The sequence below is a fragment of the Ctenocephalides felis genome, unplaced genomic scaffold (assembly GCF_003426905.1).
Source record: "Ctenocephalides felis isolate EL2017-DRISC unplaced genomic scaffold, ASM342690v1 CF-g0.4_SCAFFOLD_01886, whole genome shotgun sequence".
NCBI lineage: Eukaryota > Metazoa > Arthropoda > Insecta > Siphonaptera > Pulicidae > Ctenocephalides > Ctenocephalides felis.
The window spans coordinates 37,547,532-37,567,255 of record NW_020538040.1 but is presented as its reverse complement, the minus strand read 5'-3'; the positions used below and the strand labels follow the sequence as shown (position 1 = coordinate 37,567,255).

At 29.8% G+C, this 19,724-nt stretch overlaps 3 protein-coding genes across 6 annotated transcripts in view; 2 read left to right on the top strand and 1 right to left on the bottom strand.

Moving 5' to 3' along the window:
- The window catches only part of LOC113377643 (keratin, type I cytoskeletal 9-like), a 28,143-nt gene extending 22,837 nt beyond the window's left edge, over window positions 1–5,306 (top strand). Inside the window, exons 3-5 of one of the 2 annotated variants that reach the window (XM_026618025.1) lie at window positions 1,925–2,056; window positions 2,216–2,965; window positions 4,638–5,306. In XM_026618025.1, coding sequence (XP_026473810.1) covers window positions 1,925–2,056; window positions 2,216–2,965; window positions 4,638–4,966 — 1,211 coding nt within the window. In that variant the 3' untranslated portion in view covers window positions 4,967–5,306. The remainder of the gene's footprint in view (window positions 1–1,924; window positions 2,057–2,215; window positions 2,966–4,637) is intronic. The other variant, XM_026618024.1, reaches the window with a different exon arrangement.
- A 5,934-nt stretch (window positions 5,307–11,240) lies between these two features.
- On the top strand, window positions 11,241–12,221 carry LOC113378256 (cyclin-dependent kinase 2-associated protein 1-like). 3 transcript variants are annotated; one of them, XM_026618786.1, is made up of 3 exons: window positions 11,241–11,350; window positions 11,432–11,512; window positions 11,902–12,221. In XM_026618786.1, exons 2-3 carry the CDS (start codon window positions 11,510–11,512, stop codon window positions 12,211–12,213), a joined length of 315 nt encoding a protein of 104 aa, XP_026474571.1. In that variant the 5' UTR covers window positions 11,241–11,350; window positions 11,432–11,509; the 3' UTR covers window positions 12,214–12,221. The 3 variants fall into 3 exon arrangements, with proteins under 3 accessions (XP_026474571.1, XP_026474572.1, XP_026474570.1); XM_026618787.1 differs by having other exon boundaries at window positions 11,318–11,367; XM_026618785.1 differs by lacking the exons at window positions 11,241–11,350; window positions 11,432–11,512 and adding an exon at window positions 11,718–11,841.
- Window positions 12,222–14,808: 2,587 nt separating this feature from the next.
- Window positions 14,809–17,523, bottom strand: LOC113377687. The gene is made up of 2 exons (XM_026618079.1): window positions 16,996–17,523; window positions 14,809–15,273 (listed from the first exon to the last, which is right to left on the bottom strand). The coding sequence occupies exons 1-2, from the start codon at window positions 17,371–17,373 to the stop codon at window positions 14,914–14,916; spliced, it is 738 nt and encodes a 245-aa protein (XP_026473864.1). The 5' UTR covers window positions 17,374–17,523; the 3' UTR covers window positions 14,809–14,913.
- Between the last annotated feature and the right edge of the window lie 2,201 nt (window positions 17,524–19,724).

Here is a 19,724-nt window from a genome sequence, read left to right as displayed (position 1 = left end):
TACTCTAATGTTATAATTTGGTGCTCTACTGTGATATAATTGTTATGAACATAATTATTGGAATAAGTTGGCATTTAATCAAAAGTAATATTAGTTTCGAATTTTGTACCTTCATATCGAAGAAAACTATGAAATGCCTAATCTTTACGAAAAGTACTGAATCTTTATCACAGAGTAAATACTCAGCAATATAATTTTTATCCAGTAACAGGGGGTCGTGCAACAGTTTCCAAAATACTTATTTCGAACATAAACCATGACACGTAAAATGTTTTAATAGGTATACGACCACTTATACTAGTTAACTATATAAATTTCAGTTTATCCTTGTTAAGTTAGTTAAGTACTATTTATTTACATTATTTACATAGTTACATGTAAATTTAAAAGCCGAATATTGAAATTCTTAATTGAAGTTGGATTTTCCACGCAAAATTCTTGGTACTTAAAATCAAAAGTTCGAAATTATTTTTTATGATTTGTTAATAGTTCTCTGCTATTGGTAATAAAAAGTGAAATATTTTATGGTATGAATATTCGTCGTTCTTACACGAAGCCTTGTTATCTATTCATTTAAAATGATCGTTGTAACAAAAGACAAGTTGTTATCAAATTTAGTTATTTGCGCAAGTTAACCGGTCCATTATATTTAATGTTTTTCTTCGCGGAGATTTAAATAAATCGCTCAGCCACATTAACCATTAGTTAATGGTAATTTTCTTAATGTTTCTTTGTGATCATGTTTTTCGTGGGATCAAAGTATATACAGTTATGTAACTTGACTTGGTTCATAGATACAGTTCAATTAAAGATGAAAAACCTTATTCAAAATAGATCTTTTAATAATCATTAGAAATGGCAATGTATCGTATATTATTTTCAGATATTTTCAAAAATGTGTAAAATATAGTTTTGTGATTTTAAAATTTTATTCATTTATTTGTTTGTTATTTACTAATAACTAGGGTAGGGCGGGGCTAGTTGAGCAACTTTTTACTTAAACGGATGTAGCTCTTCAATGAAAAGTCTCAATAAATTGCTATACGGCTTAATGGATTTGTTGTTTATCGCTTAACAAAAGTGTTAATACTATTTTTTGGTAGTAAGTAAAATTTAAAAGCTACAGCTGTTTAAATGCAAAAAGTCCTGTATGCTCAATGTACCTCATAGGTGGGGCAAGTTGAGCACTAAGAAAGTATAATGAAATCATAGGTTCAATGTCGATTAGTGATGAAATAAAATAGGTTTTTAATAACCGGTTCTATATTTATAGTCTTTATTGACAGAAAAAACAAAACTTATAGTAATTTTCTTTGAATAATTAACCAAAAATAGAATCAACAAAACAATATCGTATCTTAGGAATTATTTTACCATTATATTGAGTATTTTTGTTTAAAATCATTATTTCTTTATATTATTGCTCATAGACTTAGCTTAAATCTTAAAAATAATGATTAATTTCTGGAAGTTAATGGTAATTGTCTTAGTGACAGAACAATTTAGCAACTGTGCTCAACTAACCCCAACTCGGAATTTCAGAATAAAAGTGAGTTTATAAAAAAAACGTGAGAAATATACCCAGAATCTGTGTGCATATTAAAAGTACTATAATTATATAGAAGAATAACATTTACCTGATTAAAAATAAATAACATTTGACTAAAGCAGACGAAAACTCGTGATGAATGACTTTTTTACTTTTTGGTCTCAAAACGGCCGTGAGCCTCACTCATTTGTCCAGCGGCCACTAGCGATCGCGGGATGTTTATTTCTCCCAAACATCAATCTTTCCGCCATATAATGCCTAAACGTGAATAGTTTTCGAGATGCTCAACTTGCCCCTATGCTCAACTAGCCCCGCCCTACCCTACTCAAATTCGTAATTGAGCTTTTATTGATCTTCTTAATCTCACATTTGCAGAGTACGGTAGAACATGTGCAGATATAGGATGCACACCCAGCGAAGTCTGTGTTATGGCCGAAGATCCTTGCAGTTATGGCCAAAGAGATAGCTGTGGAACATACCCGACTTGTAAACGCAAAGATGCAGTTTGTGAGTAACACAAAATATTTTTCAGAGTAACAAATGTAATAAACATAATATAAACATGCACCATTTGAATTGTCATTAAATTAGAAATGTTTTAAAATCGTAGTAATGCTTATGTATTATTGTACACGAGCATATTTAATATAAATTCTATTATTATAGCATCAAGTTCTGATCCCAAGCCGTCCGCTCCGGCCGCTAAGCCATCAGCACCTGAAATGTATCCTGGAGGCTTATCCAACTTCGGAGGTGGAACTTCTTCTAATTCAGGAGGTAGCTCGAAACCAAGCTACCCCGCCAGTGGAGGAGGCCATTCTGCGCCCAGCTACCCAAGCGGCAATGACAATTCTTACTCCGGAGGAAATGGGAACCGTGGCAGTTTCTATGGCGGTGGTGATAATTACCCTAGTGGCGGCGGAGGCGGTAGCCGTTACCCAAGTTACCCAAGTTCAGGCGGCGGTGGTCAATCTTACGGGGGCGGTTCAAGACCGGGCAGCAGTTCAAGTTCTGGTTTTGATCTTTCATCTCTTCTTAGCGGATTTGGAAGTGGCGGATCCGGATCGAACGGCGGTTCTTTGACTAGTTTGATTAACAGTTTAAGCAACCGCGGTGGCGGTAGTAGTTCTACAGGTAGTGGTGGTTCCTTGAGCTCTTTACTAAATAGTTTTGCCAGTGGCGGCAGTGGAGGATCGTCCTACCATGGATCATCGTCCTCTTACGGTGGAAACCCTTCACAGCAAGGTGGCACTTTAACGCAATTGCTGAATCAGTTTGCAAATAGTCCTAACACTAGATCAGGAACGCCATCTAGAAGCGGTTCCTCGTCGGGGGGTAGCACACTGCAAACTTTGTTGCAAAGCTTCGGAGGCGGAGGTGGCGGCAGTTCTGGTTTGAGCCTCGGAAGTTTGCTTGGTAAGAGCTTAATTCTGTTATATGCATATTTAATGTATTTTTAAACGAAACGAAAACGAAATTTGTAATATTAGTTCTAAATGTGTAAGTTATAATAGTTTCGTTATGAGAATGTCTAAACGAATATTTCTTTCTATCGTGTGAGCAGGTTACTTTTTAATTGAAGAAAGTAGTGATATAGGTCATAAAGCAATGTACAAATATATTCTATATATCTTAGTCAGGTGCCCCAGTGTTAATTAGATAGGTAAAATAGTGCATGGCTCTAGTGCATTGAGTACTGAATGATACAAGATTTAATATCTTGATAAGAAAAGATATTGTTCTTAGTCATTGCGTAGTCTACAAATTATTGGTCAGTATTTTTTTTGAAACTATATTTAAATGCGCCCTTGGATAGAATATGATGAGAAAAATAAATTGCGCGTCCTAATTCTTTTTCAAATTAATTAAATAGTTTTATGGCGATATACCAACATTAAAAGCTTAGTATGCTACCATTCTATTGCACATTTTGTTAGGTGCTTTGTGTAACCAGTATTTTAAAATCTTCCAAGTATTATCCGTACTTACATAGAGTATTAGAATTTTAATATTCCGTCCAGGAAAGTGTTATTGAAAGGAAATACTGCAATTGCAACTAATATTATATTTTTAACTTAAAATTTTCAGTCAATTCACACATGTCCAATAGTATTGCAAATTATGAATTCCAAACTTAAAATTCCCATACTGTACAATAGTTAAGATAACAATTATTTATAGCAAATTGAATTTAATTTTTATAAAACAGATACTATTTTTTAGAATGAAATGTTTATATAAGTTAGAATTATGTAAATAAACACAGATTACTTGAATAATTCACCTTGTTTTATTTAAATTAATTTTTTACGTTTTTGGTTTTTCTCTTTTTCTTTAAAAAAAAACAATAAATGCGCCTAACCAATAGCTTTAAAAAAACATAGACACTAATACATTCTACTTATTGCATTATCAGTTTTTTAACAAGAGAAAATATTTTACGAGACAACATTGTTACAATGGACGGTAGATGTAGACATTGAGCTCCGCGAAAATCATGATAAAAGTTAAGTAATTAATTGAGCAATCCAAGCCTAACACTTAATGAAAAAATTCGAAATAGATTGTTTGTTTGAAAATAATTGTAGTTTAATGCCGATCTCCATACTCATTGTAATAGTATTGTAATTCATAGTTTGACAAAAACCACTCTATCCAAATTTCTTCGTACATATTTTAAATTCATATGATTTTGTGAGGTGACGTATAGCATATCCAACTTTTTTGTACCTAACAGAATAATAGCATTTTTTGACTTATTGGTGATGGTAACATATTAAAAATATATCGTATTTGATTGACGAATATGAGTGCTTCAAATGTTTCAAAAATATCTTGTATAATTATGACGTTATAAGATTTTTTATATAATATAATGATTACTTTTATATTTAATCTATTAACACGATAATTCTACAAAAATATTTTAGACGTCGTTTAATATTATAAGCTAACGATCAGTTAACATTCAATCTCATCATTTTTGCATGTTATTTGCGCCTTTGTACTAAGAACTTAATAATAACTGGTTTTATGCATACATAATAAGCTTTCAATTAACAATACTAATTTTAATTGACCAATTTAGGATCATTAAATGGGCCAGGAGGATTTAATACGCGTCCCATTCAAAGAACCCAACCCGATCCTAGACCAAGTTATCCTTCACAGGGGGGCGGCGGAAGTAATCCCTATTATCCTACTCAAGGCGGAGGGGCCAATTACCCTAGACAAGGGGGCTATCCGAACTACCCAGCTCAAGGTGGATACAATGGCTACAACCCCAATCAGCCCCAACAGCCCAGTTTGTACCCTAGTTTGAACAGTGCACCCGACAGCAGTAAAAGAGTCGCTGCAGCTAACCAGGCATCATCTGCCAGCACTGAAAATACGATAGGCTGGGTGAAACCGAAATAATCTAGAATAAATCTATAAGTAAGCTTGTTATTACCGTCAATACGTTGAATATTTCGAAAAATGCCTTGCAAGCAGATGTAAATAAATTATGAAACATTTATTACCGCAATATCACTTGATATAATTGTAATAAATCTTCACTTGTGATATATGAAAAGCACTTTTAAGGACGTGCCTACAAATTAGGCAAAAACTAATTTTTTTACAAAATTTAAAAATGCAACTACTCTAGCATATATATCTTGAAAATAAGCATATGATTTTTATACACATCGATATTAGTTGTCAGGGAGTTTCCTTATTTTTAGAATTACCACTTTTTGTTTTTATCACTAGACGAAGTTAAAAACAATATTTTTAACTAAATCACTAAACACTCTTTTTATTATTTTGAATTCTTGGTGATTAATCTTTCTCTGTGGTTAGAGATTCTTGCCTGTAGCAAAATATTCTATTAAATCGCCAAACTTGATAAACTACGTAGCTTACAATACTCTTTAATTTTTGAATATTGTATATTTAGGTTTAAATAACAGTGTTGCCAAAAATATATTAGCTGTTAGTACTTTAACATAATAAATGTAATAGTATAATACATGAATGCTCGGTGTAATTATTAAATTTAATGTAATAATTTTGTAGTTGTAATATTTTCACTGTGTTTTAATGACACCACTATATAACAATAAAAAAAGTAAAAACAATGTCAGTTTTGCTTAAATAAATTTGTGATAGTCTAACAAATTAAAATCAGATGTAAGATGTTGAATCAAATATGGTGCTTGCAGCACAAAATCGTGCAATAGCAAAATTTCGGCAAATAAATGGTAACTTGTGTCTTTAAAGCATACGCGAAGAATATTGAATAAAATCTCTAGTTTCGTTTCATCATTTGCTCAAGTGACCAAAAATATCAAGTGCTTCATGTTGGTGACTATAGTGTGTGGCTTCTTAACTAAGCAGAGTAAGTATAAACATAATACACTATGGCTATAATTAACTTCCCGTAGGGTAAGTTGTAGTAATCGCAAAAAAATCGAAAATAAAAATTTTAATATATCTTTACGTTTCAAAGGTTTCTGAATATTTTGGCATACCTTAGAAAAAATTGATGTATGTACGTGTGTGTGTATGTATGTATGTATGTATGTATGTATGGATACAATTTTTCGTCCACGTTTTTGGGCGCACGAGTCAACCGATTTGAATGGTTCAAAAAACATTCGGTTCCTATCGATAGGGAGATATGCTGATTAATTTTTGGCAAAGCCAGGTTCAGCCGTTACGGAGATACGAAGCAAAGAGCGCAGAAAATACAAATCGAGTTTTTGAGAGATCAAATTATTCTATATTCTATAAAATATAGAGATTTTATTTCGTACCAAGATTTTTAATTTAAAATTCAAGTATATGGTTCAAACAAATGTCTTTGACATTATCGTCTTCTATCTTTCGACACTTCTTAATATGAGAAACTATGAGGACTAGCAGTCCATGTCTTACAAGGTTAGATTTTTTCCGGCAAATATATTTGTGCATCATATTAAACAGCATTTTAACATTTAACTTGTTAAATATTTCATGTTGTTTACCATATCTTTATATGAACTCTTCAATTCTATATTTCTTTACTATTTACATTATATATTTTTATTCATATTGTGCTGGCCTTAAACTTATTGTTTACGATTATTATATTATTTTTGCCAAAAACTTAAAAGAAGACTTACAGTAAAAATAAAGATAAAGTTTATTAAAGTTCAAATACGTTTGTATTACCTTAAACAGAAATACGGCATTCATGCTAAAAAATTAGAACAAATGTACATTGTATATTTAAAAAAAAATACATATTTTAATAAATTTATTTTCATAAGAGAGTATATATTTTCAATATTTTTATATAAAGTCAAGAAAACTATTCAAAACTATTACATTTAAAAATTACAATAGTTAAGCCTACTCCACATATCTTCTCTAGTATAATTAGTGCTGCTTCGAAAGACTTATCATCACCATGCTGGTTATGAAAAGCGATTGAATCTTGGTCGGTTCTTCCCTTGCAGATAATATTTGCCAATTTCATAAGGTAAGGCATAGGATTTCTGACTGTTTAAGAAAGTATCACTTATCCGATGCCACTACCTGAATTTACTCCATAATGGGAAGCAAAATCCACCCATTCCAGGTTGAATAAGAAAGTCAAGCCTCTTCGTTTTTACGAGTGTGGTTAGATGGAATTTGGCGTTCCGATCGATGAGCCTTCATGTTGGTGAGCCTTTCGCGCAATGTTTTCATCCGATTAGGAACTGCGATGAGGTGAGCAACCATGGTGGGGATCTGTGGCTGCTGCAGTTTCGCAAATCCAATGAAGGACGACGATTACCTTCTTCAAGTCGTCCAGAAAATTTATTCAATTTTGGCTTCGAGGTCCATCAACATACGGTCCACATCATAGATTAAAGTTAGCAAACTTTAATTAACAGAAGGTGCTAATGAATTTGTAGCAATTTTTAATAACTTTAAAAGCAACGATTATTATTATAATAAAAAAACTGGTTTAAAATATAAATTTATAAAAACATGTATAAAATATTGACGTAGTGTTTACTTTCTTTTGTTTGCCATTTTGTTGTTTTATTATAATATTTTTTATTGGCATAGTTGCCAGAAAAAATATATCATAGAAAACAAAAGAAAGTCAACACTACGTCAATATTTTATACATGTTTTTATAAATTTATATTTTAAACCAGTTTTTTTATTATAATAATAATCGTTGCTTTTAAAGTTATTAAAAATTGCTACAAATTCATTAGCACCTTCTGTTAATTAAAGTTTGCTAACTTTAATCTATGATATGGACAGTATGTTGATGGACCTCGAAGCCGAAATTTAATAATTTTTCTGGACGACTTGAAGAAGGTAATCGTCGTCCTTCATTGGATTTGCGAAGCTGCAGCAGCTACAGATCCCCACCTCGGTTGCTCACCTCATCGCAGTTCCTAATCGGATGAAAACAATGCGCGAAAGGCTCACCAACATGAAGGCTCATCGATCGGAACGTCAAATTCCATCTAACCACACTCGTAAAAACGAAGAGGCTTGACTTTTACATTCAACCTGAAATCGGTGGATTTTGCTTCCGATTATGGAGTAAATTCAGGTAATGGCATCGGACAAGTCATAATTTCTTAAACAGTCAGAAATCCTATGCCTTACCTTATGAAATTGGCAAATATTATTTGCAAGGGAAGAACCGACCAAGATTCAATCGCTTTTCATAACCAGCATGGTGATGATAAGTCTTTCGAAGCAGCACTAATTATACTAGAGAAGATATGTGGAGTAGGCTTAACCAATGTAATTTTTAAATGTAATAGCTTTGAATAGTTTTCTTGACTTTATATAAAAATATTGAAAATATATACTCTCTTATGAAAATAAATTTATTAAAATATGTATTTTTTTTTTAAATATACAATGTACATTTGTTCTAATTTTTTAGCATGAATGCCGTATTTCTGTTTAAGGTAATAAAAACGTATTTGAACTTTAAAAAACTTTATCTTCATTTTTGCAGTAAATCTTGTTAATATTAAGTTTTTGGCAAAAATAATATAAAAATCGTGAATACTTAATTTAAAGACAGCACAATATTATCAAAAATATGTTATGTACATTATATAATATGTAATGTAAATTTCATATAATTTGATAAAAATAATATTTTGTGTGATTATTAGTGAATTGACAATTAGAATTTGTTCATAAATTATATATTCTTCAATAGAACTTTATTACTGTTCATCAAGCACTTATGAAAGAACGATTTAAAAAAAATTTAATTAAATTCATAATTTTAGGAACTTCTAGTGTGTCATGTAGAATTCTAGCAATGAAGTGTAAAGTCACTGGGTTTCTCTAAAACTAATTTGATGACTTTATTTTAAAATCCTTGTATTTTATTAATCTCCCCTGCGAAAATTTGTATAATTGCTAAATTGTTTGCGTAGTTATCTTGATTAATGTGAAAAATCACACCGGCAGTTAGTTGAAACAGAACCTTGGGGCAAGTTTTTTTTTATATTTTCTCAAAATATCTTAATATATTGGGGCTAGTTGTAACATACATGAATTCTATGCAGATTCAAGTGAAGATGATTGGGTGGAATTCATAGTTTGTAAGATGTGGGCACATGCAAATTGTGTTACAGGTGACTATATATTTTATTATGAAATTAATTATAGTTTACGGTGATTTACGATAAGAATTTATATTACAAGAGACAATATATTTTTTATTTGTATTAATTAGAGTTAATACGTTGATGTATGAACAGAATTACTTAGAGACAAATCAATGTTCTTAAAAATAAGTAGAGAATGAATTATTAGCCCCTGTATATGATACAACTAGCCTCAAACAATAGGTAAGTTGTACCGCAGCACTTTTTCTAGAAATTGATTAGTTGTGAATAAACAACATTTGTCGTTATATTTTTAGCTGATTCGGTATAAGAATAGTTACAGAATCTATTCATCTTTATTCATATACAAAAACCAACTGTTACAACAAGCTTTTATCTACCTATATTATCTTAATGTTAAATTTTGGGATAAACAATAGATGAAAATTTTCACAATATTTACAAGTTGTACATCAACCTAATATTAGAGGCATTTAAAACGCTTTTATTGATTTTTTTCTAATTAGGGTATAATACAAAAATAACAAAATAATAAGTCTACGACTGTGATCTCTGTGCATTGCTATTATATTAACTTTCCGTAGAGTTAGTTATAGTAATAGGCCGAAAATCGAAAATGAAATTTTTTGCATATCTTCACGTTTCAGAAGTTTCTGAACATTTTCTGAACACGGCAGATTTAGCATTTAGTTTCGGAGATACGAAGCTAAATATGCAAAAAATGGCTGTTTTTGAGGGAACTAAACATCCAATTTGAATTACATATTTAAAAAAACTTTCTGCTTGTGTTGATGAAACGATTGCTTTTGGGTAAAGATTTTTTTTTATTTTCAAAAAAAAAATTGCATTTTCCGAATTATTTGTATAAAAATAATTCGGATTTTAATTCTAATTCTAGTTAAAATTCTAAACATACTTATATACTTCAAATAAAGGATTTTAACTTGCTATTCAAAAGCGATTTTGGAAGCCTCTAAAGCAGGTTTCCCCCCTTAATAAACTAACTTTTTTTTGTTCATTTCGGATTACTAGGAAGGTTGCAATCGTGAACACGTGCCAATTACTTGCAAACCCTCACTTCAACATCTGCTAATTTTTAAAACTATTAAGATTTTTGTTAGTTTTTTTTCGTGGTCGTGAAGCGTTGAAAAATAAATTATAAAAAAAATTATTGCCTTTTTATGATAATTTAAAAATGACCTAAAATTCATGCCTTTACAATAGAATATGCCCTTCAATTAAATATTTATATAATTTGACTTATGTAAATTTTTAACTTCCCGTAGGGTAAGTTATAGTTATCGCAAAAAAATCGAAAATGAAAATTTTTATATATCTTTACCTTAGAAAAACATGGATGTATGTGTGTGTGTGCGGATACAAATTTTCGTCGACGATTTCGGGAACACCGATCAACCGATTTGAATAATTCAAAAAACATTCGATTCGTATTGATAAGGAGACGTGCTGATTATATTTTGGCGAAGGGAGGTCTAGCTGTTTCGAAGATACGGTGCAAAAAGTGCCGAAAACGGTAACTCAGTTTTTAAGAGAACGGAACGTCCGATTTTAATAATTCAAAAAACATTTAACTTGTATTGACAAGATGAAGAACTGATTAAATTTTTGGAAAGCCAGGTCCAGCAGTTATGGATTCTCAACAAAAATAAGTTAAAAAAAATGTCATTTGGCAGTCATAAATGTTTATCGGGCATATGTATATCAAATTTATATCACATTTTGTGTAAATGTTTTAATTAGTAAAGATTTTTAATTACGGTACGAGAAGTTTCAGCAATTTGCCTTAAGGCACAATGCCATGCACCACTAGTTATTATGAAAAAGGCGAGATTTCAACATTTTAAATTTACATTAGGTCTCCTAAAACTTCCTGTTGCAAATCGAGTTAATATTGCCGTACAGTTCGAGTCGTGCCTGATAGTTTTAGGACGGTGCGTTATAAGAGAGGTGCTAGGATGATTCTAGGTTTTCTATCCCTGCCATCGTATCGCATCGTGCACTATTTTTACGGCCATACTTCAGATCTATTCCGCGATAGTTCTGTTTGTGTGCCTCTAGTAAATATGTATTGTATGTATGGGTTGAATGTGTATGTTATTTTGTGAAAAAGTGGAAACTGATGAAGGTCGCTGCCAACAAATGCTTTAACGAGGTAACATCGAAATGCAAGTATGTTTTGTCCTAAAATTACTTAAATTATTCACATAAAACATATATAACGTTTATTAATTAGCCCTTAACCAGTGAAATAAATAGACTTTTCGAGTGTTTAATACAGTGCTGTGAAATAATATATTTATAATTATTAGTTATGGTGAGTACAAATGAATTCATTCCATAATTTAAGATGCATGCATCGTTAGATTCTATTTGAAAAACTATTTGAATACACAAACTCGAGTTATCTAGTATGCTCTGGGTAATTTCATTGATAAGGTAGGTTATGTTTAAAAACAAAAACATACCGTCTCATTATCGAACAATTTTGTTTGATTCGGATGCGCTAATAATCTATTATTACCATTGCAAAGTTTTGCAATAAGATTTATCAAAAGAATTTCAAGAATTCAAAAACATTAAATTTTCGACATGGCTCGGAAATACTATCCAGTTTTGAAGAGGCCGAAATATGCAGTTTACAGAGTATATAAATAAGGTAACATACATTGTTTTCAGTATTTCTAATTGTATTTAATTTCTTAGGCGTATGAAATGGATGCAATGGACATTCAAGCCGTAGAATCTAAATTAAGTGATGTCACAGTAACTGCAGTCCCTATGGCCAAACCAGCGCTACCTCAAATATCTGCTATAGTACAAAATATATCAACTAAGGACACGGGCTTATCTAAATATGCACAGTTGCTAAATGTCATCGAAGAAATGGGACGAGACGTTAGACCAACTTATTCAGGAAGCAAAAGTTCTGCTGAGAGGTTAAAACGAGGAATTGTGCATGCAAGAATTTTAGTTAAAGAATGTTTGATTGAAACTGAACGATCTGCCAAACAATAGAAAAGCTTATTGTTTTGAAGTAATCTTTCCATATTTTTTGAATGTTTCTTTATTGTAACTTTTGGGATTAATGTTTCAGTAAAGCAATGAGGTTCTCATGTAATACTTTTTTTAAAATTTAGTTCAATCTAAATATAGATTACTTGTTGGTAGTTATTGCTTCAAAGTGCATTTGTTAATGATGTTTTTGGAACATCATAAATTTGATACAGGTAAAATTTCTCAAGAGTTAAGAAGTTTGATATGTGAAAATTGTAATGAACTTCTATATAACCAGCAATATAATAATGCAAATATTATAAAATCGAAATGAGAACCCCTTTATTGCTTTGCAATTAAGCCAATGTTACTATTAGTTAATTTTATGATTAGGAGGTTATGATGGTAAATATCTTAAGTAAGTTTGATATATTCTTTTTAACAGAAAATTATTACTAAATAATACTAGGAAGCCACAGATTTGTAAGGTCATCTTGAATACTATGCCCATTCTCAGATAAGCATGCTTTATTATCTTAGTACATGAAATTTTATAATAATGTTGCATTGCAATTTTGGGTACATTTAATAAATGTTCCCTTATATCTGACAGTGAAATCCAAGAAAATTTTACCTTTGAATAAGCAAGTAGTAGTAAATTGACACTTATTTGAGAATGGCCTAATAATGTCAAGATGTTGAAATTTTGTTTTTCTCTGTTTCTTTTTTTAACTTAAGAAGAGAATTTTTGTTTTAATAAACTTTTTAATTTATAGTACAAAAATAAATTTGTTACAAAAGAGGTCTACACAGTTGTGATAATGTGATACAATTATTCAGGTGGTTATTTTTTTTTATTGTGAATATAAGCAACTGACCTCGATTAACTGAAATAATTTGTTAATCGTAATCAGAATTATATCATCATTGCAGAATACCAAATTGTGATAAAATAGTTTATCATAAAAAGACAAGTCATTTAAGCTGTTTAAAAACAAACATACCAATATTAATATTTAGTATTATATAAACTATTACTTAAGTAACATAATTAAATAAAGATAATGAAATGCTACAATAAACTGTCAGGTGATATGGGAATTAGTTACTTAATTAAAACATAGATACATTTGAAATATTTCTACACATTTATATAATATATAAATTGTAATTTATATATGCAAATGAACTACCTCAATTACTAAATGACATTCAGTCAAGTCCTACCCAAAGTTTACACAATATTGTATATGCATAATATTTTGCAAAGATATATTTTTAATTTGTGAAGAGAAACAAATAGTATTGTTAACTTAATAATGTAATTTATGTTTCACAATTTAATATTGAAATATTTTTACACAAAGTATTAGATATTATACATCAAAAGATATGCATTACTTAGCACTTTATACAGTGTCTGAAGGTACTGAAAATTATTAGCGTATTGAATTATTTAAACTGTTTGGGTATAATTATAGCTAATCATATATAAGTTTTTGTCTGGCATAGTGCTAATTCAAATCTGCATGTTTTTACTTTTAAAAAAATGCATTGTTTATTTAAATATACCAAGTTTGTCATCTGCATATGAGAAAAATATGTAATTATTATTAGTAATAAGTTGTACAAAATAGTTACCAATTCCAAATCAATATTTACTACTGTACCTAAACGCTCAGGAGATCTACTTAAGTTTTCTTATATATTTTCACATGTCATGAAAATGTAAAATGATTTATAGTATATTTTTTAATAAAACATTGACTATTGTAAATGCATTTATTACTTTCAACAGAAGTGTTACTATTACTGCTATATAATTCTTTCATTAATATCATCAGTGCAAGGAATAATCAATTTGTGAACTTTGTGTTGTAATTGAATTAATTGTTTAACTTTTAATAATCCAGAAGTATTGAAGTTTACTTTTTATGGATAACTGAAGATAGACAGCAAGGAGAAACAAATTATTGGCGCATGTCATAATATATAAATTACAGAAATAAAATTTTCTCACCATTTATGCATTGACAACAAAAAGAAATTAGAAAATAATTCAGATTTTAATTTTAATTCTTGCTAAAGTTCTAAAGCCTGCTTATATACTTTAAATAAATAATTTTAACTTTGCAATTCAGTTTATATAATTCTTATGAATATTAAAAACAATGTTACAGTTTTCATTTATAATAATCTATTTGAAAACATTTAATATTCCTCGAACATTTTGTTACGATACGGGAAGTAGCAGCAATTTGCCTTAAGACACGATGCCATACGCCACTAGTTTTGTTTCTTATTATAGCAGTAGCTTTTAACATATTTTTTAATTTAGAATTTTTATAAATATTTTGTAAAGATCTACTTCATTTACAAAAAGTTAGTATACAGTTTTTCATTATCTAAAATTGTCTAGAAAAAGTGTATATTAAAAAAACCTAACTTTTATATTAAAACAAACTTATTAAATCGAAATTATGTACATTAATTTATAAAATAATTAATAATATATATCTATATATTTGACATAATATAAAATAAAAATAATAAAATGAAAATAAAAATAATAAAATGAAAATATAAATAATTATTTACAATTTGATTTTGCCTTAAGACAAGTTGAATGAAATTTCACATATCGAATATAATCAATTTCATCAATAGGAATTAGCAATCAGCTATCAATTTTTTCCTAATTTGTCAAATAATATCTGTTGATTATAAAAGATTCTGCAAGTGCATCTTCCATTCACTTCTCATCAATTGTTTCTGATCTTCTGTATAGGTCAAATCGCCCATTTCCGCATGAAACAGTATGTCATTTATCATTTTCTCAGCCAACAGTCTCTGATCTTTTGCTAAACATCGCAATTTCGCTGCCACAATTTTTCCAAAATTTTCATAATAGCTGTCATCTAACAAAATTTCAATAGGCCAATCTCTTGGATGTTCATCTCTCAATGAATGACGCTTTCTTTTGGAAGGTGTAGGGTGACTTGATGCTTGCTCAGGAAATTCAGGAGTAGAAGCAGTTCCAGTAGAATAATCATCTGCATGAATTTCTATTTGCTCAATTTCCTGAAATTTTTTTTGTCTTCAGTTTTATAAACAGGAGAGCATTGGAATAATATTGCAACAATGGAATTTTCTACATTATCTTGGAAAAACATAGGCACCATTCTCTTCCAGGTCTAGTAGAAGGAAGTGGCTCATATTTTATAATTAATAAGGACTTTAGTAAAAGTGGTGCATATAATTGTTAAGGACTCTAGTAATAATTATAAAAATAGGCGCATATTTTTATAATTATTAAGGTTCACATAGTGTGAAGCTACTTGCAATAGTGAATGCAAGATACCAATTTATAATGTACTACTTCGGAGTTAATAGAAGAATATCAAAAGGATTGCATTTCAAACTAAAAAACTCTATAATAAGCCTCAGAAAAACCAATTGAGTATTCAGAAATATCTATCAAAAAAGTTGCAAAATACTTCCCTATGTAGTTGCAGCTAGGGCTTTCAATACCGTACTAAAAATCTGAATACTGGTATTTGATATTTGTTTTAATACCAGTATTATCAATGAAAAATTTAGTAGTCATATTTTTATTTACCACAGTTGTAATATTGACATATTAACATTATTATTGTTCTAAAATGAAAACATATTAATTAATTTATTACATAGAGAATAGGAGTAGATAGATACAAAAAAACGAGCAAGTAAACAATTATTTTACATATAATTAATTAGTAAACATTTTACATATAATAGGCTTGTATGGAATTATATATTTAAGGAAAGAAACAAATTTAATAAAATAAAGTAATAACTTTAATAAAATAAATAATTTAATAAAATATAAACAATTGTTTAATCTTCAAGCAAGGACCGAATTTTAGTACAAATATAACAAGTTGAACACCTTTTTCTCAATCTACACTTGTCAGCACAATAGTCATAAAGAAATAATCCGAGTACATTATTAGTCAATTTGAATTAGTACTTAGTATAGTGTATTTAGGTTATAATCCAATCATCATTAAATATCAACACATCACAAAGATTTATAAAACATTATTGTATTTTCTGATTATCTAATAAATAAATAAAATAATTCTATACAAACGATTTCTAAGAATCTGCAACGTATGCATAAGAAAGAGGTCATGCACCACCAAAACCACTATTATCATTGATTATCAAACTATTCATCATTCCATGATTGGACTTAGTAAATTGTCATTATAATGAAATAATAAATAAATACAAATTATTGATAGGAAGATATACAATAAAAAGAATTATAATGTGTCGATTGTGTTTTTTGTTTAAAAAACATTGATAATGAATTAGATCCACATAGACGATTAATAATTTTTATAAATGGGTTTCATTCATTAGGCTGTATATAATATATAAGTCCTAGTTTCATCTGATTTGAAACACTTTGAAAATGAATATGATTAAACCTTTCCGGCAGTCAGATTTAAATTGAAAAAAGAAAGATCTACAAATATTAAGTTTTTTAAGTGAGTCGCATTTTTGAGAATGTTTCTGAAATTTTGACCTCAAGATTTAGAATGTATAAAACAAACTGAGACAAACTATTGAATAAAGACATATCATCACACCTGGTTTAAACTCTTATGATTATGAGTAACTTCATCAGCAAAATACAGGAAACATTATGTACACTATTTCAACAATGAGGAAAAAGTATACCTTAGTAGGATATAACTTTATCATGAGATGATTATAATTACTATTATTTATATGAGTCAGATATGAACTTACTTGATAACAGTCAATTTCATCCACACTTGAACGAGAAGATTTTATCATTGTTTGATCGTCATCCAAAAATTTTAAAAGATTAAAATACCATAATGTAGGTACGTATTCAGTCCCAGATAGTTTAGACTCTTCTACCTTTTTCTTTTCTTTTCGGTAGGTCGTCCGTAGGGCATTAATTTTTTTTACAATGGTGTCACGATCGGCTTTTGGTTCTATTTTTTTATATAAAACTATTAATTTATTATATGCATTTGTTTTCTTTTCTCTATTGTGATAATCTTCGTGTTTCATTTGCCAAAGACAAGGTTGATTTCTATATGTATCAATAAATTCCTCCAAAATCCTTCTAAATCCATATGATTCGTAATGATTTGTCATGTTTTTTATTAACTGTTCACTTTAATTTTAGCCATTTATTACAGAAAATAGCATGTTTAATGTTTGTTTATTCCATTATTATTATATTGTCTTAGGTCTATATTTATAGAAAACATAAACAACGTGTGTTAGTGTCAATACATTGTCAAGAGGTCAAGAGTGCTACTAAAGCGTGACATGCGCTACCAACCATAGCATAAAAATTTTTTAGAAAGCATAGATAAATAAACATAAAGAAAGCCATAATGGCTCGTCTCCATTGCACGAACCCGTACGGCAAACAGGAAACCGTTGCGAACAGTATTCGCCGTGCGCGTCCGTGCAATGAGGCGTACATTAGTAGTCCCTGGATGCTTATTTATCTATGCCTGGATAATTCACGCATTCACGCTTCATCCGCAATTGTAAGAGCGTCTTTTTGAATTGCAATAAACATATACTTATTCATATATGACAATAAATATATTGCCTTCTATAAAGCCATCATCAAACCAATTTGGACATACGGCATACAGCTATGGGGATCAACTTCCAACTCAAACGCTTTAATAATTCAAAGATTTCAAAACAAGTTATTAAAAGAAATTTTGAAAGCACCAAAGTATGTTCCAAATTGGTTAATACACAAAGACACAGGCACTAGCACAGTTAAGGATGAAATAATCGCTTACTCACACAAATATAGAAATCGCCTAGCTGATCACCCAAACTTGCTCGCGAGAAAACTTCAAATCAACTCTACCAGATTAAAAAGAAAATTTCTTCTGCACTAATCAACAATAGATAAGACCTTCGACAAATCACTGGCAATGGTCAGATGATTTGTATTTTGCCAACGCCTTCAGTTTCATGTCAAATATTTTACTTGTTGTCCGTTTCAGGACAGTTGTAAAAATTATTAAAATAATAAAAAAAAAATATATTGCCTTCAAGCCGCATCCAAAAAATTCCATGGAGTACTTCTTCACTAATAAATTTATCATATACTAATGAACTAAAAATACCAATGGTGTGAGCATTGTGCCATAAGGGTTTATATACACTTAATCAGCCAAAATGCCATTTTTCTATAATTTTTCATGTGAAAACTATTAAATGTGTCGATACAAAAATTCATACACAATTACAGGTAAAAATATTTGTTAGAAAAAATGTAACAACAGATCTGCGGGAGCACCTCTCGAAAAACACGTTTTGCGGTGACTCGATCTCTGAAGAAAATCATCCGAAATTAAAAAACCAAAAAGATTTCAATAAAGAAATGATAAATCTAGTAATTAATCGAATAAATAAGCAAAATAATAACTTGTGACAGAATGGCGGTTTCTTATAAAAAAAACGGGTATTAGCCGAAATGTTGACCTTAAATTGTTCATAAAAACCAAAATATTTATCGGATAGAAAAAATCTTCGATTAATCACAAATAATATACTTAAGAAGATTATGTTAAAATTTGAGTCAAATCGGATTGGCCGTTTTTGAGTTATGTTGGTCACCGATTTTGAAAACACCATTTCGAAAGTTAAAACAAAAGTTAAAATTATTTATTTCAATTATATAAGTGATGAGCTTTATAATTTTAGCTAAAATTAAAATTAAAATCCGAATTATTTTCGATATTCAAAAACAAAAATTTTAAACAAGGTCTACGACATCGTGCCTTAAGGCAAATTGCGGTAACTCTCCGTACCGTAATGAAATGTTCGAGGAATATTAAATGTTTTCAAATAAATTAGATTGATATAAATACTGTTATAAGAATATTTATAAGAATTATATAAACTGAATTACAAAGTTAAAATTATTTATTTAAAGTATACAGGTGAGCTTTAGAATCTGAATTATTTTTGATATACAAAAAAAAGAAATATTTTTTTTTCTAAAAGCAATCGTTTTGTCAACACAAGCAGAAAGTTTTTTTAATCATTCAAATCGAATGCTTAGTTCTCTCAAAAACTGCCATTTTTTTCGTATCTTTAAAATGGCTAGACTTGCTTTTGCCAAAATCTAATCACCACTTCTCACAATCATTACAAATTGAATGTTTTTTGAATCGTTCAAATCGGATACTCCGTTCTCTCAAAAACTCGATTTCTATTTTCTGCACTCTTTGCTCCGTATCTCCGTAACGGCTGGACCTGCCTTTGCCAAAAACTAATCAGCACATCTCCCTATCAATGGAAATCGAACGTTTTTTGAACCATTCAAATCGGTTGATCCGTGCGCTCGAAATCGCGAACAAAAATTGCGTATATACAAAATATACACACACACATCAATTTTTTCTGAGGTATGCCCAAATGTTCAAAAACCTCTGAAACTTTCGACTTTCGACCCATAATATAACTTA